Source organism: Oncorhynchus mykiss, chromosome 12 (genome assembly GCF_013265735.2).
Source record: "Oncorhynchus mykiss isolate Arlee chromosome 12, USDA_OmykA_1.1, whole genome shotgun sequence".
Taxonomy (NCBI): Eukaryota; Metazoa; Chordata; class Actinopteri; order Salmoniformes; family Salmonidae; genus Oncorhynchus; species Oncorhynchus mykiss.
Genome location: NC_048576.1, coordinates 7,255,107 through 7,278,578, shown reverse-complemented (window position 1 = coordinate 7,278,578; position 23,472 = coordinate 7,255,107). Strand labels below are relative to the sequence as shown.

Sequence of the window (23,472 nt, the reverse complement as noted above, 5' to 3'; positions counted from 1 at the left end):
AACAGTCAGATCAACAGTCAGATCAACAGTCAGATCAACAGTCAGATCAACAGCCGGGGCAACAGTCAGATCAACAGTCAGATCAACAGTCCGGGCAACAGTCAGATCAACAGTCAGATCAACAGCCGGGGCAACAGTCAGATCAACAGTCAGATCAACAGTCAGATCAACAGTCGGGGCAATAGTCAGATCAACAGTCAGATCAACAGCCGGGGCAACAGTCAGATCAACAGTCAGATCAACAGTCAGATCAACAGCCGGGGCAACAGTCAGATCAACAGTCAGATCAACAGTCAGATCAACAGTCAGATCAACAGTCAGATCAACAGTCAGATCAACAGTCAGATCAACAGTCACATCAACAGTCAGATCAACAGTCAGATCAACAGTCAGATCAACAGTCAGATCAACAGTCACATCAACAGTCAGATCAACAGTCAGATCAACAGTCAGATCAACAGTCAGATCAACAGTCAGATCAACAGTCAGATCAACAGTCAGATCAACAGTCAGATCAACAGCCGGGGCAACAGTCAGATCAACAGTCAGATCAACAGTCAGATCAACAGTCAGATCAACAGTCAGATCAACAGCTGGGGCAACAGTCAGATCAACAGTCAGATCAACAGTCAGATCAACAGTCAGATCAACAGTCAGATCAACAGTCAGATCAACAGTCAGATCAACAGTCAGATCAACAGTCAGATCAACAGTCAGATCAACAGCCGGGGCAACAGTCAGATCAACAGTCAGATCAACAGTCAGATCAACAGTCAGATCAACAGCTGGGGCAACAGTCAGATCAACAGTCAGATCAACAGTCAGATCAACAGTCAGATCAACAGTCAGATCAACAGTCAGATCAACAGTCAGATCAACAGTCAGATCAACAGTCAGATCAACAGTCAGATCAACAGTCAGATCAACAGTCAGATCAACAGTCAGATCAACAGTCAGATCAACAGTCAGATCAACAGCCGGGGCAACAGTCAGATCAACAGTCAGATCAACAGTCAGATCAACAGTCAGATCAACAGCTGGGGCAACAGTCAGATCAACAGTCAGATCAACAGTCAGATCAACAGTCAGATCAACAGTCAGATCAACAGTCAGATCAACAGTCAGATCAACAGTCAGATCAACAGTCAGATCAACAGTCAGATCAACAGCCGGGGCAACAGTCAGATCAACAGTCAGATCAACAGTCAGATCAACAGTCAGATCAACAGCCGGGGCAACAGTCAGATCAACAGTCAGATCAACAGTCAGATCAACAGTCAGATCAACAGTCAGATCAACAGTCAGATCAACAGTCAGATCAACAGTCAGATCAACAGTCAGATCAACAGTCAGATCAACAGTCAGATCAACAGTCAGATCAACAGTCAGATCAACAGTCAGATCAACAGTCAGATCAACAGTCAGATCAACAGTCAGATCAACAGCCGGGGCAACAGTCAGATCAACAGTCAGATCAACAGTCAGATCAACAGTCAGATCAACAGCTGGGGCAACAGTCAGATCAACAGTCAGATCAACAGTCAGATCAACAGTCAGATCAACAGTCAGATCAACAGTCAGATCAACAGTCAGATCAACAGTCAGATCAACAGTCAGATCAACAGTCAGATCAACAGTCAGATCAACAGTCAGATCAACAGCTGGGGCAACAGTCAGATCAACAGTCAGATCAACAGTCAGATCAACAGTCAGATCAACAGTCAGATCAACAGTCAGATCAACAGTCAGATCAACAGTCAGATCAACAGTCAGATCAACAGTCAGATCAACAGTCAGATCAACAGTCAGATCAACAGCCGGGGCAACAGTCAGATCAACAGTCAGATCAACAGTCAGATCAACAGTCAGATCAACAGCCGGGGCAACAGTCAGATCAACAGTCAGATCAACAGTCAGATCAACAGTCAGATCAACAGTCAGGGCAACAGTCAGATCAACAGTCAGATCAACAGTCAGATCAACAGTCAGATCAACAGTCAGATCAACAGTCAGATCAACAGTCAGATCAACAGTCAGATCAACAGTCAGATCAACAGTCAGATCAACAGTCAGATCAACAGTCAGATCAACAGTCAGATCAACAGTCAGATCAACAGTCAGATCAACAGTCGGGGCAACAGTCAGATCAACAGTCAGATCAACAGTCAGATCAACAGTCAGATCAACAGTCAGATCAACAGTCAGATCAACAGTCAGATCAACAGTCAGATCAACAGTCAGATCAACAGTCAGATCAACAGTCAGATCAACAGTCAGATCATAGATTAAGTTTCTGATTTTTTAACAGATTGACCAATGGTGTTTATACACTGCTCAAAAAAATAAAGGGAAGACTAAAATAACACATCCTAGATCTGAATGAATGAAATATTCTTATTAAATACTTTTTTCTTTACATAGTTGAATGTGCTGACAACAAAATCACACAAAAATTATCAATGGAAATCAAATTTATCAACCCATGGAGGTCTGGATTTGGAGTGACACTCAAAATGAAAGTGGAAAACTACACTACAGGTTGATTCAACTTTGATGTAATGTCCTTTAAACAAGTCAAAATGAGGCTCAGTAGTTTGTGGAGCGAGACATGATGTCCCAGATGTGCTCAATTGGATTCAGGTCTGGGGAACGGGCGGGCCAGTCCATAGCATCAATGCCTTCCTCTTGCAGGAACTGCTGACACACTCCAGCCACATGAGGTCTAGCATTGTCTTGCATTAGGAGGAACCCAGGGCCAACCGCACCAGCATATGGTCTCACAAGGGGTCTGAGGATCTCATCTCGGTACCTAATGGCAGTCAGGCTACCTCTGGCGAGCAGACGGAGGGCTGTGCGGCCCCCCAAAGAAATGCCACCCCACACTACGACTGACCCACCGCCAAACCGGTCATGCTGGAGGATGTTGCAGGCAGCAGAATGTTCTCCACAGCGTCTCCAGACTGTCACGTCTGTCACATGTGCTCAGTGTGAACCTGCTTTCATCTGTGAAGAGCACAGGGCGCCAGTGGCGAATTTGCCAATCTTGGTGTTCTCTGGCAAATGCCAAACGTCCTGCACGGTGTTGGGCTGTAAGCACAACCCCCACCTGTGGACGTCGGGCCCTCATACCACCCTCATGGAGTCTGTTTCTGACCGTTTGAGCAGACACATGCACATTTGTGGCCAGCTGGAGGTCATTATGCAGGGCTCTGGCAGTGCTCCTCCCGCTCCTCCTTGCACAAAGGCGGAGGTAGTAGTCCTGCTGCTGGGTTGTTGCCCTCCTACGGCCTCCTCCACATCTCCTGATGTACTGGCCTGTCTCCTGGTAGCGCCTCCATGCTCTGGACACTACGCTGACAGACACAGCAAATCTTCTTGCCACAGCGCGCATTGATGTGCCATCCTGGATGAGCTGCACTACCTGAGCCACTTGTGTGGGTTGTAGACTCCGTCTCATGCTACCACTAGAGTGAAAGCACCGCCAGCATTCAAAAGTGACCAAAACATCAGCCAGGAAGCATAGGAACTGATAAGTGGTCTGTGGTCACCACCTGCAGAACCACTCCTTTATTGGGGGTGTCTTGCTAATTGCCTATAATTTCCACCTGTTGTCTATTCCAATTGCACAACAGCATGTGGAATTTATTGTCAATCAGTGTTGCCTCCTAAGTGGACAGTTTGATTTCACAGAAGTGTGATTGACTTGGAGTTACATTGTGTTGTTTAAGTGTTCCCTTTCTTTTTTTGAGCAGTGTATAAATAGTGAAGAGAGCAGGTCCCAAAATGGACCCCTGTGGTACACCTTGATGTACTTCAAGAAATTCATACTTAACCCCATCAATCACGACGGCCTGAGTTCTGTCACTAAGAGAATCGTGAAACCAAGAACAGGCGTCAGAACTCAGACCTATCGAGGACAACTTGTTCAATAAAATGACACGATCAACGGTATCAAAATCTTTTTGACAGGTCTACAAACAAAGCAGAACATTTTATTTTAGTGTCTAAAGCATTGATAGGATCATTAACAACTAAAGTGGATGCTGTAATAGTGCTATGCCCAGGCCTAAACCCTGAATGGATGGTCAGGCCTAACCCCTGATTGGATGGTCAGGCCTAAACCCTGATTGGATGGTCAGGCCTAAACCCTGATTGGTTTACATTCCATCAGTGTGATTAGAATACAGAATGCCACAGCTGCATACTACTACCCTGACATCCTGATGAAGGCAGCTTGCTGTCAAAACGTTGGCTAATTAATACAAGTATTGTATCAGAGTAATACAGGGTGAGGATCACTTCTTTTCAAGTGTTTTGGACCACTGGACCGGGCCTCGCTAATGCTGGACTGGGCCTCGCTAATGCTGGACTGGGCCTCGCTAATGCTGGACTGGGCCTCGCTAACCTCGCTAACTCAAGTATGGGACTCGTTAACTCTGGACTGGGTCTCGCTAACTCAGGTCTGGGCCTTGCTAACTCTGGACTGGGCTTCGCTAACTCAGGACTGGGCCTCGCTAACTCAGGACTGGGTCCTCGCTAAATTAGATCTGGGTCTCGCTAAATTAGCTCTGGGCCTCGCTAAATCTGGACTGGGCCTCGTTAACTCAGGTCTGCATTTTCCTTTCTCCCGAAAACAGTTTACTACTAACCTTTGCCTACTTCCTGTGCCCTCCCTCCAGGCCGAGCTCTAAGGATGATTACAGTATTGACTGATATTGATCCACTGAAGGACCTGTCTGCTCTTCCAATACCTCCTTAATTAAACTGTCTTCCTTTCAAATACCAGGACATCATTGTCAATAAGAATTTGTTATTAACTGACTGGTTAAATAAAGGTAAGGGGGAAAACATTTTTTTTTTTTTTTTATCAATTGAATAAGCGAATTGCCTGAATCCTCAACCCTGGCCTGGCCATGTTCTGTACCATTCAGGTTGAAGCATGCTGGTGTTTAGAAGAGATGTGTCTTGTAAAGTGATATTGTGCAGCTCAGTTGCTAGAGCCAATGGTCATGGGTTTGATTTCCGCTGGGGCCAATGGTTATGGGTTTGATTTCCGCTGGGGCCACCCATAAGAAAAATGTATCCACCCATAAATTGCCTTGGATAAATGTGTCTGCTAAATGGCGCATATATTATCTCAAGCCTGTGTGTGTGTGCGTGCGTGCGTGCGTGTGTGCGTGCGTGCACCTAGACCACAACATACTCATCCAGTTGCGGACGTTGAGAAAGCTCTGCTGGCTGGTGAGGTCGAACATGAGCAGGAAGCCCATGGCATCTCTGAAGAAGGCTGTGGTCAGACTCCTGAACCTGGGAGGGGGTGAGAGACAACAACAGATATTTACCAGCGGCATTCCAATTTAGAACCCGGGATGGCGACACAGTTGTGACCCAGGTACCAACGGCATTCCAATTTAGAACCCGGGATGGTGACACAGTTGTGACCCAGGTACCAACGGCATTCCAATTTAGAACCCGGGATGGCGACACAGTTGTGACCCAGGTACCAACGGCATTCCAATTTAGAACCCGGGATGGCGACACAGTTGTGACCCAGGTACCAACGGCATTCCAATTTAGAACCCGGGATGGTGACACAGTTGTGACCCAGGTACCAACGGCATTCCAATTTAGAACCCGGGATGGCGACACAGTTGTGACCCAGGTACCAACGGCATTCCAATTTAGAACCCGGGATGGTGACACAGTTGTGACCCAGGTACCAACGGCATTCCAATTTAGAACCCGGGATGGTGACACAGTTGTGACCCAGGTACCAACGGCATTCCAATTTAGAACCCGGGATGGCGACACAGTTGTGACCCAGGTCTCCAGTTTAAAATACCACTATTTTAACCAGGTTTGTTAGTCAGGGCTGGGGAAACATGGGACACCACTCGGCCGAGCACTGGCTTAGGGAAGGTTTGAGAACGGAGATGGCGACAGTTCAATGGGTTTCTGTGCAGCTGATGTAAGAAGGGCTTTATAAATCAATTTGATTTATTTGATTGAGTGATGGCAACATCAGAGTTGTGGTTTCGATTCCCACACGTGTCACGTATACTGAATATATCTCTGTCAATGGTGACAGTTCATTAATGTAGCGTCTAATACATTACCAAGATTGCCAGTGGGGCATCCAGCTCTGCAATGTGATTCAAGGCACAAATTCGTTATGATCTTTCAATTTAGAGAATTGCAAATCTCATTCTGGCAGAGAGAAGGCCCGGTCAGAAATGAAATGAGTTGATGCGTGTGTGTGTGTGTGTGTTCGTGTGTAACATAAACATTACATAATACATACTGATGAGTCATCAAACTATGAGTCAAAGCTTGATAAATGGACTGGCAGCCTTGAATCAACCGCTGCCTCCCAGTGTGTTTATTGTCTCTGATAGCAGAACACAACTTGCATGCATTCCAAATGCCACACTATTCCCTATATAGTGCACTACTTTAGACCAGAGCCCTATGGAACCCTATTCCCTATATATAGTGCACTACTTTAGACCAGAGCCCTATGGAACCCTGTTCCCTACATAGTGCACTACTTTAGACCAGAGCCCTATGGAACCCTGTTCCCTACATAGTGCACTACTTTAGACCAGAGCCCTATGGAACCCTATTCCCTACATAGTGCACTACTTTAGACCAGAGCCCTATGGAACCCTATTCCCTACATAGTGCACTACTTTAGACCAGAGCCCTATGGAACCCTGTTCCCTACATAGTGCACTACTTTAGACCAGAGCCCTATGGAACCCTGTTCCCTACATAGTGCACTACTTTAGACCAGAGCCCAGAACCATCAGTTGTCTGAGAGGAGGTTCAAGGAGATGGAGCCAGTGTTCATTTTGTCAACAAAATAGTGACAAAAATATACGTAAAATACCTATTTTTCAGTGGGAATTGCCGATAGTTTAACTGACTAAATAAAAGTAGAACTAATCGAAAAATATTTTTCATTTCAGTTGACTAAAACGAGACGAGACAAAATTATCTCTGACTAAAATCTGACTAGAAGTGGACTGGACAATAGTTTTTTTAAAGATATTTTCCGTGATAAGCACAATTAATATTAGCAGCACTGATGCGCAGCGCTGTTCTGTTCAGCAGTGGACGCCTCACCCTGCACACACAGTCGACATCAGCTGGTGAGCTGCTGGGGAGCAAGCGATGAGTGTGGTTAGACAGGCAGATAGGCTCCGCTCCGGCCCCGATTATACACATCGCGCAGGCGACTCTCTTGCTTCCCCGTAGCGGACAAGTCACCACCAGCCTTTCTAGTTTCCTACCCTTTGCCTGGTTAAGAAACACAAGCTGCTATCAGAAATTAAAAACAATAGCAGCATTGAGTTTAATATTAAATCAACAGTCTAGCTACGTGTTTTTCTCTCTCTTGAGTATAGAAAAATAGGCCGTCTTAGAATTTGTAGTCTTGTTCAAACCCTCCCACTTTCCTCACTGCATTCCATAGCCAGGTTCTGTAACCAACGTAGCCAAGTCTCACTCTTTTCCTCCGAGAAAACGGCTTGAAATATTACCGTTCAAAAGATATGACCCAGAAGACCAGCGCTACGGTTTTCTTTCTTTCTATCGTGCATTGGCGGGCCGCATTTTACATTCATCAAGCATATCGCGGTTTCTTCTAAAACTAGACTACTTACAAACCAGACGGTTAACCATTTGTTTAGCCAGCTATAACTAACAACCTGGGGCGTGTTCAGCAGGACGCAATGTTTTTGGAACGTTCAGATAAGGAATAACGTCATCTCTATTCATGGCATTTCTAGTTGCAACGTTTGAGAACATTTCGCAATCAAACGTGGCCCTTGTAACACTACCAGGAGTCTATATAAAAACATTTGGTGGAACAGAAAGAAAGGAAAAGGGACTGCATACAATTTGACTAAATCCCTTTTGTCTCTACACTATCTGACTGGGTTAATAACCCCTCTGACTAGGTAAATAACTACTCTATATCTGACTGGGTTAATAACTCATCTAAATAACTAATCTGACTGGGTAAATAACTCCTCTATATCTGACTAGGTTAATAACTCCTCTATATCTGACTAGGTTAATAACCCGTCTATATCTGACTGGGTTAATAACCCCTCTGACTGGGTAAATAACTCCTCTATATCTGACTGGGTGAATAACTCCTCTATATCTGACTGGGTAAATAACTCCTCTGACTGGGTAAATAACTCCTCTATATCTGACAGGGTTAATAACCCCTCTGACTAGGTCAATAACCCCTCTATATCTGACTGGGTTAATAACCCCTTTATATCTGACTGGGTATATAACTCCTCTGACTGGGTTAATAACTCCTCTATATCTGACTGGGTGAATAACTCCTCTATATCTGACTGGGTTAATAACTCCTCTATATCTGACTGGGTTAATAACCCCTATATATCTGACTGGGTTAATAACTCCTCTATATCTGACTGGGTGAATAACTCCTCTATATTTGACTGGGTAAATAACTCCTATATCTTACTGGGTTAATAACTCCTCTATATCTGACTGGGTAAATAACTCCTCTATATCTGACTGGGTAAATAACTCCTATATCTTACTGGGTAAATAACTCCTATATCTTACTGGGTTAATAACTCCTCTATATCTGACTGGGTTAATAACTCCTATATCTGACTGGGTAAATAACTCCTCTATATCTGACTGGGTAAATAACTCCTCTATATCTGACTGGGTAAATAACCCCTCTATATCTGACTGGGTAAATAACCCCTCTATATCTGACTGGGTAAATAACTCCTCTATATCTGACTGGGTTAATAACTCCTCTATATCTGACTGGGTAAATAACTCCTCTATATCTGACTGGGTAAATAACCCCTCTATATCTGACTGGGTAAATAACCCCTCTATATCTGACTGGGTAAATAACTCCTCTATATCTGACTGGGTTAATAACTCCTCTATATCTGACTGGGTAAATAACTCCTCTTTATCTGACTGGGTAAATAACTCCTCTATATCTGACTGGGTAAATAACCCCTCTATATCTGACTAGGTAAATAACCCCTCTATATCTGACTGGGTTAATAACTCCTCTGACTAGGTAAATAACTACTCTATATCTGACTGGGTTAATAACTCCTCTAAATAACTCATCTGACTGGGTAAATAACTCCTCTATATCTGACAAGGTTAATAACCCCTCTATATCTGACTGGGTAAATAACCCCTCTATATCTGACTGGGTAAATTACTCCTCTATATCTGACTGGGTTAATAACTCCTCTATATCTGACTGGGTAAATAACTCCTCTTTATCTGACTGGGTAAATAACTCCTCTATATCTGACTGGGTAAATAACCCCTCTATATCTGACTAGGTAAATAACCCCTCTATATCTGACTGGGTTAATAACTCCTCTGACTAGGTAAATAACTACTCTATATCTGACTGGGTTAATAACTCCTCTAAATAACTCATCTGACTGGGTAAATAACTCCTCTATATCTGACTGGGTAAATAACCCCTCGGACTGGGTAAATAACTCCTCTATATATGACTGGGTTAATAACTCCTCTATATCTGACTAGGTAAATAACCCCTCTATATCTGACTGGGTTAATAACTCCTCTGACTAGGTAAATAACTACTCTTTATCTGACTGGGTTAATAACTCCTGGGTAAATAACTCATCTGACTGGGTAAATAACTCCTCTATATCTGACTAGGTTAATAACCCCTCTATATCTGACTGGGTAAATAACCACTCGGACTGGGTAAATAACTCCTCTATATCTGACTGGGTAAATAACCCCTCTATATCTGACTGGGTAAATAACCCCTCTGACTGGGTAAATAACTCCTCTATATCTGACTGGGTAAATAACTCCTCTATATCTGACTGGGTAAATAACTCCTCTATATCTGACTGGGTTAATAACTCCTCTATATCTGACTGGGTTAATAACTCCTCTGTATCTGACTGGGTAAATAACTCCTCTATAACTGACTGGGTAAATAACTCCTCTTTATCTGACTGGGTAAATTACTCCTCTATATCTGACTGGGTAAATAACTCCTCTATATCTGACTAGGTAAATAACCCCTCTATATCTGACTGGGTTAATAACTCATCTGACTAGGTAAATAACCCCTCTATATTTGACTGGGTTAATAACTCCTCTGACTAGGTAAATAACTACTCTATATCTGACTGGGTAAATAACACCTCTGACTGGGTAAATAACTCCTCTATATCTGACTGGGTTAATAACTCCTCTATAGCTGACTGGGTAAATAACCCCTCTATATCTGACTGGGCAAATAACTCCTCTATATCTGACTGGGTAAATGACTAATCTATATCTGACTGGGTTAATAACTCCTCTGACTAGGTAAATAACTCCTCTATATCTGACTGGGTAAATAACTCCTCTGACTGGGTAAATAACTCTTCTATATCTGACTGGGTAAATAACTCCTCTATATCTGACTGGGTAAATAACCCCTCTATATCTGACTGGGTAAATAACTCCTCTATAACTGACTGGGTAAATAACCCCTCTATATCTGACTGGGCAAATAACTCCTCTATATCTGACTGGGTAAATAACCCCTCTATATCTGACTGGGTAAATAACCCCTCTGACTGGGTAAATAACTCCTCTATATCTGACTGGGTAAATAACTCCTCTATATCTGACTGGGTAAATAACTCCTCTATATCTGACTGGGTTAATAACTCCTCTATATCTGACTGGGTAAATAACTCTTCTGACTGGGTTAATAACTCCTCTATATCTGACTGGGTAAATATAACCCCTCTATATCTGACTGGGTTAATAACTCCTCTATATCTGACTGGGTAAATAACTCCTCTATATCTGACTGGGTTAATAACTCCTCTGACTGGGTAAATATAACCCCTCTATATCTGACTGGGTTAATAACTCCTCTATATCTGACTGGGTAAATAACTCCTCTATATCTGACTGGGTTAATAACTCCTCTGACTGGGTAAATAACTCCTCTATAACTGACTGGGTAAATAACTCCTCTATAACTGACTGGGTAAATAACTCCTCTATAACTGACTGGGTAAATAACCCCTCTATATCTGACTGGGTTAATAACTCCTCTATATCTGACTGGGTTAATAACTCCTCTATATCTGACTGGGTAAATAACTCCTCTATAACTGACTGGGTAAATAACCCCTCTATATCTGACTGGGTTAATAACTCCTCTATATCTGACTGGGTAAATAACTCCTCTATATCTGACTGGGTAAATAACAAAAGTTGTTAAGATGCTGTGTAGACGCCTCATTGTTCAGGCTTGTTAAGACTTGTTGAGGCTTGTTGAGGCTTGTTAAGACTTGTTAAGGCTTGTTAAGGCCTTGCAGAACTACAAGGGTCATTCTCACAAGGTAAGTGGGGAGTGATACCGTTGTGAGAGCTTGAGATATACAGTAGTTGAAACAAAACATCAAGCTACACAACTGAATGGCAGCAGTGGTTTCATCAACGCTTTCATGTCAAGCGAAGCTAGGTAAGATAGGGTATTCCTACGACCACCCTATCTTTATAATGCATTATAGGCACATTTGTAACATTTTATGAGCTACATGTACATGCATGAGGATGCAGTTCCAGTACCTCTCCTGTCCAGCTGTATCCCAGAGCTGGAGGTGAACTTTAAAGGTCTTCCCTGTGGTTCCATTGGGGCCCGACGCTGTGTATACCTGAAACACACATGGGCACATACAGGGTGAGGAACACACCCGACACACACAGGGTGAGGAACACACCCGACACACACAGGGTGAGGAACACACCCGACACACACAGGGTGAGGAACACAACCAACACATACAGGGTGAGAAACACACCGACACACACAGGGTGAGGAACACACACCCTGACACACACAGGGTGAGGAACACACACCCTGACACACACAGGGTGAGAAACACACACCGACACACACAGGGTGAGGAACACACACCCAACACACACAGGGTGAGGAACACTCACCGACACACACAGGGTGAGAAGCACACCCGACACACACAGGGTGAGAAGCACACCCGACACACACAGGGTGAGAAACACACACCCCGACACACACAGGGTGAGAAGCACACCCGACACACACAGGGTGAGGAACACACACCCTGACACACACAGGGTGAGAAGCACACCCGACACACACAGGGTGAGAAGCACACACCCTGACACACACAGGGTGAGAAACACACACCCTGACACACACAGGGTGAGAAACACCCTGACACACACAGGGTGAGGAACACACACCCAACACACAAATCGACAGTTCTACGTTAGCTAAACCGCTAAATCTACAGATCTACGTTAGCTAAACCGCTAAATCTACAGATCTACGTTAGCTAAACCGCTAAATCGACAGATCTACGTTAGCTAAGTCACTAAATCGACAGATCTAAGTTAGCTAAGTCACTAAATCGACAGATCTACGTTAGCTAAGTCACTAAATTTACAGCGCTAAGCTACTCAGGCGCCTAGCTTTGTAAACAGAAAGGAAACAAACTGTGTTTAGACATCTCACTGGTACTGTTATCAGAAAAGGAACAACAGAGACTACTAAAACAGTATAATCCTGGGGAGGAAATTATTTGGCTGCAGAATCCAAAGAAAATACTGTAACAAAAACCAACATGAACAGATAAAACCAACATGAACAGATAAAACCAACATGAACAGATACAACAGACATGAACAGATACAACAGACATGAACAGATACAATAAACATGCTCATAGTAAGTGAATGAGTAGCAGCGTTATAGGGACATGGGAGAATAGGAACATGGGAGAATAGGGACATGGGAGAATAGGAACATGGGAGAATAGGAACATGGGAGAATAGGGACATGGGAGAATATGAACATGGGAGAATAGGAACATGGGAGAATAGGGACATGGGAGAATAGGGACATGGGAGAATAGGGACATGGGAGAATAGGAACATGGCAGGATAGGAACATGGGAGAATATGTACATGGGAGAATAGGTGCATGGGAGGATAGGAGCATGGGAGAAAAGGAACATGGGAGAATAGGTGCATGGGAGAATAGGTGCATGGGAGAATAGGTACATGGGAGAATAGGAACATGGGAGAATAGGTGCATGGGAGAATTGGAACATGGGAGAATAGGAACATGGGAGAATAGGTGCATGGGAGAATAGGTACATGGGAGAATAGGAACATGGGAGAATTGGAACATGGGAGAATAGGTACATGGAAAAATAGGTGCATGGGAGAATAGGTACATGGGAGAATAGGAACATGGGAGAATAGGTGCATGGGAGAATAGGTACATGGGAGAATAGGTGCATGGGAGAATAGGAACATGGGAGGATAGGTACATGGGAGAATAGGTGCATGGGAGAATAGGTGCATGGGAGAATAGGTGCATGGGAGAATAGGTACATGGGAGAATAGGTGCATGGGAGAATAGGTACATGGGATAATATGTGCATGGGAGAATAGGAGCATGGGAGAATAGGTACATGGGATAATAGGTGCATAGGAGAATAGGAACAGGTGAGAATAGTAACATGGGAGAATAGGTGCATGGGAGAATAGGAACATGGGAGAATAAGAGAATAGGTGCATGGGAGAATAGGAGAATAGGTGCATAGGAGAATAGGAACATGGGAGAATAGGAGAATAGGTGCATGGGAGAATAGGTGCATGGGAGAATAGGAACATGGGAGAATAGGAACATGGGAGAATAGGAACATGGGAGAACAGGAACATGGGAGAATAGGAGAATAGGTGCATGGGAGAATAGGAACATGGGAGAATAGGAGAATAGGTGCATGGGAGAATAGGAGCATGGGAGAATAGGTGCATGGGAGAATAGGAACATGGGAGATTAGGAGAATAGGTGCATGGGAGAATAGGAACATGGCAGAATAGGAACATGGGAGAATAGGAACATGGGAGGATAGGAACATGGGAGAATAGGAGCATGGGAGAATATAAACATGGGACAATAGGAACATGGGAGGATAGGAACATGGGAGACTAGGAACATGGTAGAATAGGAACATGGGAGAATAGGAACATGGGAGGATAGGAACATGGGAGAATAGGAACATGGGAGAATAGGTAAATGGGAGAATAGGTAAATGGGAGGATAGGGACATGGGAGGATAGGGACATGGAAGAATAGGAACATGGGGGGATAGGAACATGGGAGGATAGGAACTGTGCAGTGGTGAGGGAAGGAAAATCGTAAGACTAAATATTGACTAAAATTCATTTTCTTTCCATTCGCCTACTTTTGGCCCTATGAGCACTAGAGATAGTAATAACATGCTTTAGTGACAACTAGCCCAGCGTTTCCCAAACTAGGTCCTCGGGACCCCAAAATAGTGCTTTTTTTTTTAAATGTTATCCCCCCCTAACATTACACAGCTGATTGAAATTATCATAGCTTGATGATTAGTTGATTATGTTTTATTTATTTATTTATTTCACCTTTATTTAACCAGGTAGGCTAGTTGAGAACACCTTTATTTAACCAGGTAGGCTAGTTGAGAACAAGTTCTCATTTACAACTGCGACCTGGCCAAGATAAAGCATAGCAGTGTGAACAGACAACACAGAGTTACACATGGAGTAAACAATAGACAAGTCAATGACACAGTAGAAAAAAAAGAGAGTCTATATACATTGTGTGCAAAAGGCATGAGGAGGTAGGAGAATAATTTCCATTTAGCAGATTAACACTGGAGTGATAAATGATCAGATGGTCATGTACAGATAGAGATACTGGTGTGCAAAAGAGCAGAAAAGTAAATAAATAAAAACAGTATGGGGATGAGGTAGGTAAATTGGGTGGGCTATTTTTTGTACAGCTGTATTTTGTACAGCTGCAGCGATCGGTTAGCTGCTCAGATAAGCAGATGTTTGAAGTTGGTGAGGGAGATAAAAGTCTCCAACTTCAGCGATTTTTGCAATTCGTTAGAATCGGCTGTGCAGTGTTAAGGCAGAGAAAAATAAGTACACACCTTGGTGTTCCCGAGGACCAAGTTCGGGTATTTCGCATTCATGGACATTACAAAGATATTAGCATTTAGCGTTGCATATAATCAATGCGGTGCCTGTTCATTTATAATCAAATCTCAGCCTACTTCAACTTCGCCAAACGGATGATGATTTAACAAAAGCACATTCGCGAAAAAAACACAATCAATGTACAAATGTACCAAACCATAAACATCAATGCCTTTGTAACAGTACAAGTTTAGACCGTCCCCTCACCCATACCCGGGCGCGAACCAGGGACCTTCTGCACACATCAACAACTGACACCTACGAAGCGTCACCCATCGCTCCACAAAAGCCGCGGCCCTTGCAGAGCAAGGGGAACTACTACTTCAAGGTCTCAGAGCAAGTGACGTCACTGATTGAAATGCTATTTAGCGCCCACGCTAACTAAGCTAGCCGTTTCACATCCGTTACATCCGTTTTGACCTTCCTCCTTTTTCCGCAGCAACCAGTAATCCGGGTCACGGCACCAATGTAACAGTACAAGTTTAGACCGTCCCCTCGCCCATACCCGGGCGCGAACCAGGGATCTTCTGCACACATCAACAACTGACACCTACGAAGCGTCGTTACCCATCGCTCCACAAAAGCCGCGGCCCTTGCAGAGCAAGGGGAACTACTACTTCAAGGTCTCAGAGCAAGTGACGTCACTGATTGAAACGCTATTTAGCACCCACGCTAACTAAGCTAGCCGTTTCACATCCGTTACACCTTTCTTAAAATCAATACACAGAAGTATATTTTTTGAAACCTGCATATTTAGTTAAATGAAATGCATGTTAGCAGGCAATATTAACTAGGCAAATTGTGTCACTTCAAGCAGAGTCAGGGTATATGCAGCAGTTTGGGCCGCCTGGCTCGTTGCGAACTCTGTGAAGACCATTTCTTTCTAACAAAAAACGTAATTCATTTGCCCGAAATTTACATAATTATGAAATAACATTGAAGGTTGTACAATGTAACAGGAATATTTAGACTTATGGATGCCACCCGTTAGATAAAATACGGAGCGGTTCCGTATTTCACTGAAATAATAAATGTTTTGTTTTTTAAATTATCGTTTCTGGATTTGACCATATTAATGACCTAAGGCACGTATTTCTGTGTGTTTATTATATTATAATTAAGTCTATGATTTGATATTTGATAGAGCAGTCTGACTGAGCGGTGGTAGGCAGCAGCAGGCTCGTAAGCATTCATTCAAACAGCACTTTCCTGCGTTTGCCAGCAGCTCTTAGCAATGCTTGAAGCACAGCGCTGTTTATGACTTCAAGCCAATCAACTCCTGAGATTAGGCAGGCAATACTAAAGTGCCTATAAGAACATCCAATAGTCAAAGGAATAGGAAATACAAATGGTATAGAAAGATAGAAATAGTCCTATAATTCCTATAATAACTACCTAAAACTTCTTAACTGGGAATATTGACGACTCATGTTAAAAGGAACCACCAGCTTTCATATGTTCTCATGTTCTGAGTAGGGAACTGAAACGTTAGCTTTTTTACATGTGTCGTGGAAATTTCCTCTATTTACCAAATCATGGGAGCAAACCACAACACAAGTCAGAGTTAGTTATCAAAGTCCATCTTTCATTATATGAGCTCTATCACAACCCTGTGACTCTCAGATCGATTCAGTGTCTAACCATGAATTCTCTGAGAGCCCCTTCCACATTTCAAATGAGGTCCTTTATAGCAAAGACACACACAGGATAAGACAGCATCGGCATAATTCATCGTTCAGCTTTGTCTCCTTACTCAAACCCCAGAACCATAAACCAACCCTCCATATCAACAGGCATTTATCAAATTGTCATTTAGATACAACCAACTCTAAATACAACCAATCCTGGACAAACTCACGGAGAGGATAGAATGATTCCAGACACTGCCATCCTCCTTTCCCCGATGGGAAAAGTAAGGACACAGACACAGTGGAGCAAAATATATGTTTACACATGATGATACTTTGACCTCTCCCCTCTCTCTAGCCCAAACAACTTAGTCTTGACATAGAACAGATACTGCAACCCTGCCACAGTATTATACAAAAATAACATTCTTGATGAGAAGTAATTTACAAACATATGATGAATATAAAACATCTCACATATGTTACCAACAAATTCTGATTCTTCCACAACACATGACACATATTGTACTTTTACTTTCTTCTCCAACACTTTGTTTTTGCATTATTTAAACCAAATTGAACATGTTTCATTATTTATTTGAGACTAAATTGATTTTATTTATGTATTATATAAAGTTAAAACAAAAGTGTTCATTGTTCATTCAATATTGTTGTCATTGTCATTATTGCAAAAATAGCAATAAAAATCAGCCGATTAATCCGAATCCAATAATCGGTATCGGTATCGGCTTTGAAAAATCATAATCGGTCGACCTCTAGTTAGAACCCATATGCTGTGGTCTGTGTCTGTCTGCAGGAGATGCATCAATGAGCTATCATCAAGCCATCACTGAGGTACTGTATGCAAAAGCAGCGTCATTATCCACTTTGCTTCTGCATCACAGGATACAGTCTCATTGGTGGTCCTACTGGTTGTATACCAGATTAAGTCTCATTGGTGGTCCTACTGGTTGATGTATACCAGATTAAGTCTCATTGGTGGTCCTACTGGTTGATCTACCCTTCCCCTCCTCTCAGAGGTTTATCTTCTCCCATTAATTCAACTATACAGCTACCCTTCCTCTCCTCTCAGAGGTTAATCCTCTCCCATTAATTCAACTATACAGCTACCCTTCCCCTCCTCTCAGAGGTTTATCCTCTCCCATTAATTCAACTATACAGCTACCCATCCTCTCCTCTGGCCATCTATAAACAGCCCAGTAACTCAGTTTAACACGGATGAATCTTAGAGAAAGCGACTGACTGCAAACCGATTCTCCACGCTCCACCCCCCCTGCCCTAAAACAGCAACCTCTCGTTTTGAGAAAGGCATAGATATGTCAGAAACATTTATTATACTGTCGAAATTGACTATAAAGTGTACATAGGATAATTCTGGTCTTAAAGTCAGTCTCGTCCAAAAATGAGAGTTGTGAGATAGGAAAAAATGTTATGCAATGTAATGAAGAGTACCGTAATGTAATGAAGAGTACCGTAATGTAATGAAGAGTACCGTAATGTAATGAAGAGTACCGTAACTTAATGAAGAGAACTGTAACATAATGAAGAGTACCGTAACTTAATGAAGAGTACCGTAATGTAATGAAGGGTACCGTAACTTAATGAAGAGAACCGTAACATAATGAAGAGTACCGTAATGTAATGAAGAGAACCGTAACATAATGAAGAGTACCGTAATGTAATGAAGAGTACCGTAATGTAATGAAGAGTACCGTAACTTAATGAAGAGAACTGTAACATAATGAAGAGTACCGTAACTTAATGAAGAGTACCGTAATGTAATGAAGGGTACCGTAACTTAATGAAGAGAACCGTAACATAATGAAGAGTACCGTAATGTAATGAAGAGAACCGTAACATAATGAAGAGTACCGTAATGTAATGAAGAGTACCGTAATGTAATGAAGAGTACCGTAACTTAATGAAGAGTACCGTAATGTAATGAAGAGAACCGTAACATAATGAAGAGTACCGTAATGTAATGAAGAGTACCGTAATGTAATGAAGAGTACCGTAACTTAATGAAGAGTACCGTAACTTAATGAAGAGTACCGTAATGTAATGAAGAGTACCGTAATGTAATGAAGAGTACCGTAACTTAATGAAGAGTACCGTAATGACTACCCATAGTCTATATAATGGCTACCCATAGTCTATATAATGGCTACCCATAGTCTATATAATGGCTACCCATAGTCTATATAATGACTACCCATAGTCTATATAATGGCTACCCATAGTCTATATAATGACTACCCATAGTCTATATAATGACTACCCATAGTCTATATAATGACTACCCATAGTCTATATAATGGCTACCCATAGTCTATATAATGACTACCCATAGTCTATATAATGACTTCCCATACCCAGAGTCTATATAATGACTACCCATAGTCTATATAATGGCTACCCATAGTCTATATAATGGCTACCCATAGTCTATGTAATGACTACCCATAGTCTATATAATGGCTACCCATTGTCTACATAATAACTACCCATTGTCTACATAATGACTACCCATAGTCAATGTAATGACTACCCATAGTCTATATAATGGCTACCCATAGTCTATATAATGACTACCCATAGTCTATATAATGACTTCCCATACCCAGAGTCTATATAATGGCTACCCATAGTCTATGTAATGACTACCCATAGTCTATATAATGGCTACCCATTGTCTACATAATAACTACCCATTGTCTACATAATGACTACCCATAGTCTATGTAATGACTACCCATAGTCTATATAATGGCTACCCATTGTCTACAGAATGACTACCCATAGCCTATGTAATGACTACCCATAGTCTATGTAATGACTACCCATAGCCTATAACAGAGAATAGAGTGGAATATCTCTGTGAGCTTCCTGCAAAATGAGGTTTATGACACAAGACAACATATTGTTTAACCAGATAGGTCCTGTGGGTTTAAATATTCCTGATAGTGAAGCCTGTACCCTGAAGCCTGTTCCCAGTAGCTGATGTTGTCAGCTCAGCGACCATTAATTCTAGTCTGTAGTCTGTAGTCTGTAGACTCTAGTCTGTAGCCTCTAGTCTGTAGCCTGTAGCCTCTAACCTGTAGCCTGTAGCCTCTAGTCTGTAGCCTGTAGCCTCTAACCTGTAGCCTGTAGACTCTAGTCTGTAGCCTCTAGTCTGTAGCCTGTAGTCTGTAGCCTGTAGTCTGTAACCTCTAGTCTGTAGCCTGTAGCCTCTAACCTGTAGCCTGTAGTCTGTAGCCTCTAGTCTGTAGCCTGTAGCCTCTAACCTGTAGCCTGTAGTCTGTAGTCTCTAGTCTGTAGTCTGTAGCCTGTAGTCTGTAGCCTGTAGTCTGTAGCCTGTAGTCTGTAGCCTCTAGTCTATAGTCTGTAGCCTGTAGTCTGTAGCCTGTAGTCTGTAGCCTCTAGTATGTAGCCTGTAGCCTCTAACTTGTAGCCTGCAGTCTGTAGCCTGTAGTCTGTAGTCTCTAGTCTGTAGCCACTAGTCTGTAGCCTCTAGTCTGTAGCCTGTAGTCTGTAGCCTGTAGTCTGTAGCCTGTAGTCTGTAGCCTGTAGTCTGTAGTCTGTAGCCTGTAGTCGGTAGCCTCTAGTCTGTAGCCTCTAACCTGTTGCCTGTAGTCTGTAGCCTTCAGTCTGTAGTCTGTAGTCTGCAGCCTCTAGTCTGTAGCCTGTAGTCTGTAGCCTCTAACCTGTAGCCTGTAGTCTGTAGCCTGCAGCCTCTAGTCTGTAGCCTGTAGCCTGCAGCCTGTTGACTCTAGCCTGTAGTTTGTAGCCTGTTGCCTCTAGCCTGTAGTATGTAGTCTGTAGCCTCTAGTCTGTAGCCTCTAGTCTGTAGCCTCTAGTCTGTAGCCTGCAGATTGTTGCTTCTAGTCTGTAGTCTGTAGCCTCTATTCTGTATCCTGTAGTCTATAGCCTGTAGTCTGTAGCCTCTGGCCTCCCGCCTCTAGTCTGTAGCCTCTAGCCTGTAGTCTGTAGCCTGTAGTCTGTAGCCTGTTGCCTCTAGCCTGTAGTCTCTAGCCTGTAGTCTGTAGCCTTTAGCCTGTAGTCTCTAGCCTGTAGTCTGTAGCCTGTAGTCTGTAGCCTGTAGTCTGTAGCCTGTAGCCTCTAACCTGTAGTCTCTAGCCTGTAGTCTGTAGCCTGTAGTCTAGAGCCTCTAGCCTGTAGTCTGTGGCATGTAGCCTGTAGCCTCTAGTCTGTAGCCTGTAGTCTGTAGCCTGTAGCCTCTAGCCTGTAGTCTGTCGTCTGTAGTCTGTAGCCTGTAGTCTGTAGCCTGTAGTCTGTAGCCTGTAGCCTGCAGCTTGTTGCCTCTAGCCTGTAGTCTGTAGCCTGTAGCCTCTAGCCTGCAGCCTGTGGCCTGAAGCCTGGTGCATCTAGCCTGAAGCCTGTAGCCTGTGGCCTGAAGCCTAGTGCCTCTAGCCTGAAGCCTGGTGCCTCTAGCCTGAAGCCTGTATTCTGTGGCCTTAAGCCTGGTGCCTCTAGCCTGAAGCCGGGTGCCTATAGCCTGAAGCCTGTACCCTGAAGCCTGTTCCCAGTAGCTGATGTTGTCAGCTCAGAGACCATGAATTCTAAAATACACAGTGGATAGTGGAATGAGGCTGATCAAAATGAGCAACTGTAGGAAACTACGTGAATTCTATTATGCTTACTGTATGAAATTAAAGTGAGCATTCAGACCAGCCTTACTGACTGAACTATTCAGACCAGCCTTACTGACTGAACTATTCAGACCAGCCTTACTGACTGAACTATTCAGACCAGCCTTACTGACTGAACTATTCAGACCAGCCTTACTGACTGAACTATTCAGACCAGTCTTACTGACTGAACTATTCAGACCAGTCTTACTGACTGAACTATTCAGACCAGTCTTACTGATTGAACTATTCAGACCAGTCTTACTGACTGACCTATTCAGACCAGCCTTACTGACTGAACTATTCAGACCAGTCTTACTGACTGAACTATTCAGACCAGTCTTACTGACTGAACTATTCTGATCAGCCTTACTGACTGAACTATTCAGACCAGCCTTACTGACTGAACTATTCAGACCAGCCTTACTGACTGAACTATTCAGACCAGTCTTACTGACTGAACTATTCAGACCAGTCTTACTGACTGAACTATTCTGATCAGCCTTACTGACTGAACTATTCAGACCAGCCTTACTGACTGAACTATTCAGACCAGCCTTACTGACTGAACTATTCAGACCAGTCTTACTGACTGAACTATTCAGACCAGTCTTACTGACTGAACTATTCTGATCAGCCTTACTGACTGAACTATTCAGACCAGCCTTACTGACTGAACTATTCAGACCAGCCTTACTGACTGAACTATTCTGATCAGCCTTACTGACTGAACTATTCAGACCAGCCTTACTGACTGAACTATTCAGACCAGCCTTACTGACTGAACTATTCAAATCAAATCAAATGTATTTATATAGCCCTTCGTACATCAGCTGATATCTCAAAGTGCTGTACAGAAACCCAGCCTAAAACCCCAAACAGCAAGCAATGCAGGTGTAGAAGCACGGTGGTTAGGAAAAACTCCCTAGAAAGGCCAACACCTAGGAAGAAACATAGAGAGGAACCAGGCTATTTGGGGTGGCCAGTCCTCTTCTGGCTGTGCCGGGTGGAGATTGTAACAAGACCAGCCTTACTGATTGAGCTATTCAGACCAGCCTTACTGACTGAACTATTCAGACCAGCCTTACTGACTGAACTATTCAGACCAGCCTTACTGACTGAACTATTCAGACCAGTCTTACTGACTGAACTATTCAGACCAGCCTTACTGACTGAACTATTCAGACCAGTCTTACTGACTGAACTATTCAGACCAGTCTTACTGACTGAACTATTCAGACCAGCCTTACTGACTGAACTATTCAGACCAGTCTTACTGACTGAACTATTCAGACCAGTCTTACTGACTGAACTATTCAGACCAGCCTTACTGACTGAACTATTCAGACCAGCCTTACTGACTGAACTATTCAGACCAGCCTTACTGACTGAGCTATTCAGATCGGCCTTACTGATTGAGCTAAACTACATGAGGATACTCACCACTCTCTTTACTTTTGTTGACAGAGGAAGGAAGGAAGGAAGGAAGGAAGGAAGGAAAGGAAAGGAAAGGAGGATACACACCACTCTTTTGTGTGTGTGTGTGTGTGTGTGTGTGTGTGTGTGTGTGTGTGTGTGTGTGTGTGTGTGTGTGTGTGTGTGTGTGTGTGTGTGTGTGTGTGTGTGTGTGTGTGTGTGTGTGTGTGTGTGTGTGTGTGTGTGTGTGTGTGTGTAGCGTTACTCACCACTCTCTTTTCCCTGAAGTCTATTCCCACTGTGGTGATGAACTTGGGGTTGAACTTGTTGTCCGTGTATCTATAGATGAAAGTGGTATTAATATAATTTGTCTGTGGACCTGTAAGATACGATAAGATAGTACTTTATTAATCCCCTGAAGGATTTGTTTTTACCAGCCGATACATACATTACCATCAATACATTACCATTAATACATACATTACCATTAATACATACATTACCATTAATACATACATGACCAATAATACATACATTACCATTAATACATACATTACCATTAATACATACATGACCAATAATACATACATTACCATTAATTAATACATTACCAATAGTACAGAAATTACCAATAATAGATACATTACCATTAATACATACAT

The 23,472-nt window shown here is 42.9% G+C and overlaps 1 protein-coding gene across 6 annotated transcripts in view; it reads right to left on the bottom strand.

Annotated features, from left to right (window-relative positions):
• LOC110536882 (ras-related protein Rab-27B-like) overlaps positions 1–23,472 on the bottom strand; it is a 101,879-nt gene that overhangs the window by 15,428 nt on the left and 62,979 nt on the right. For all 6 annotated transcript variants that reach the window (XM_036936784.1, XM_036936789.1, XM_036936785.1 and 3 more), the window contains 3 exons: positions 23,080–23,149; positions 11,647–11,732; positions 5,204–5,307 (listed from right to left, as the gene is read on the bottom strand). In XM_036936784.1, the coding sequence (XP_036792679.1) occupies positions 5,204–5,307; positions 11,647–11,732; positions 23,080–23,149 (260 nt within the window). The remainder of the gene's footprint in view (positions 1–5,203; positions 5,308–11,646; positions 11,733–23,079; positions 23,150–23,472) is intronic.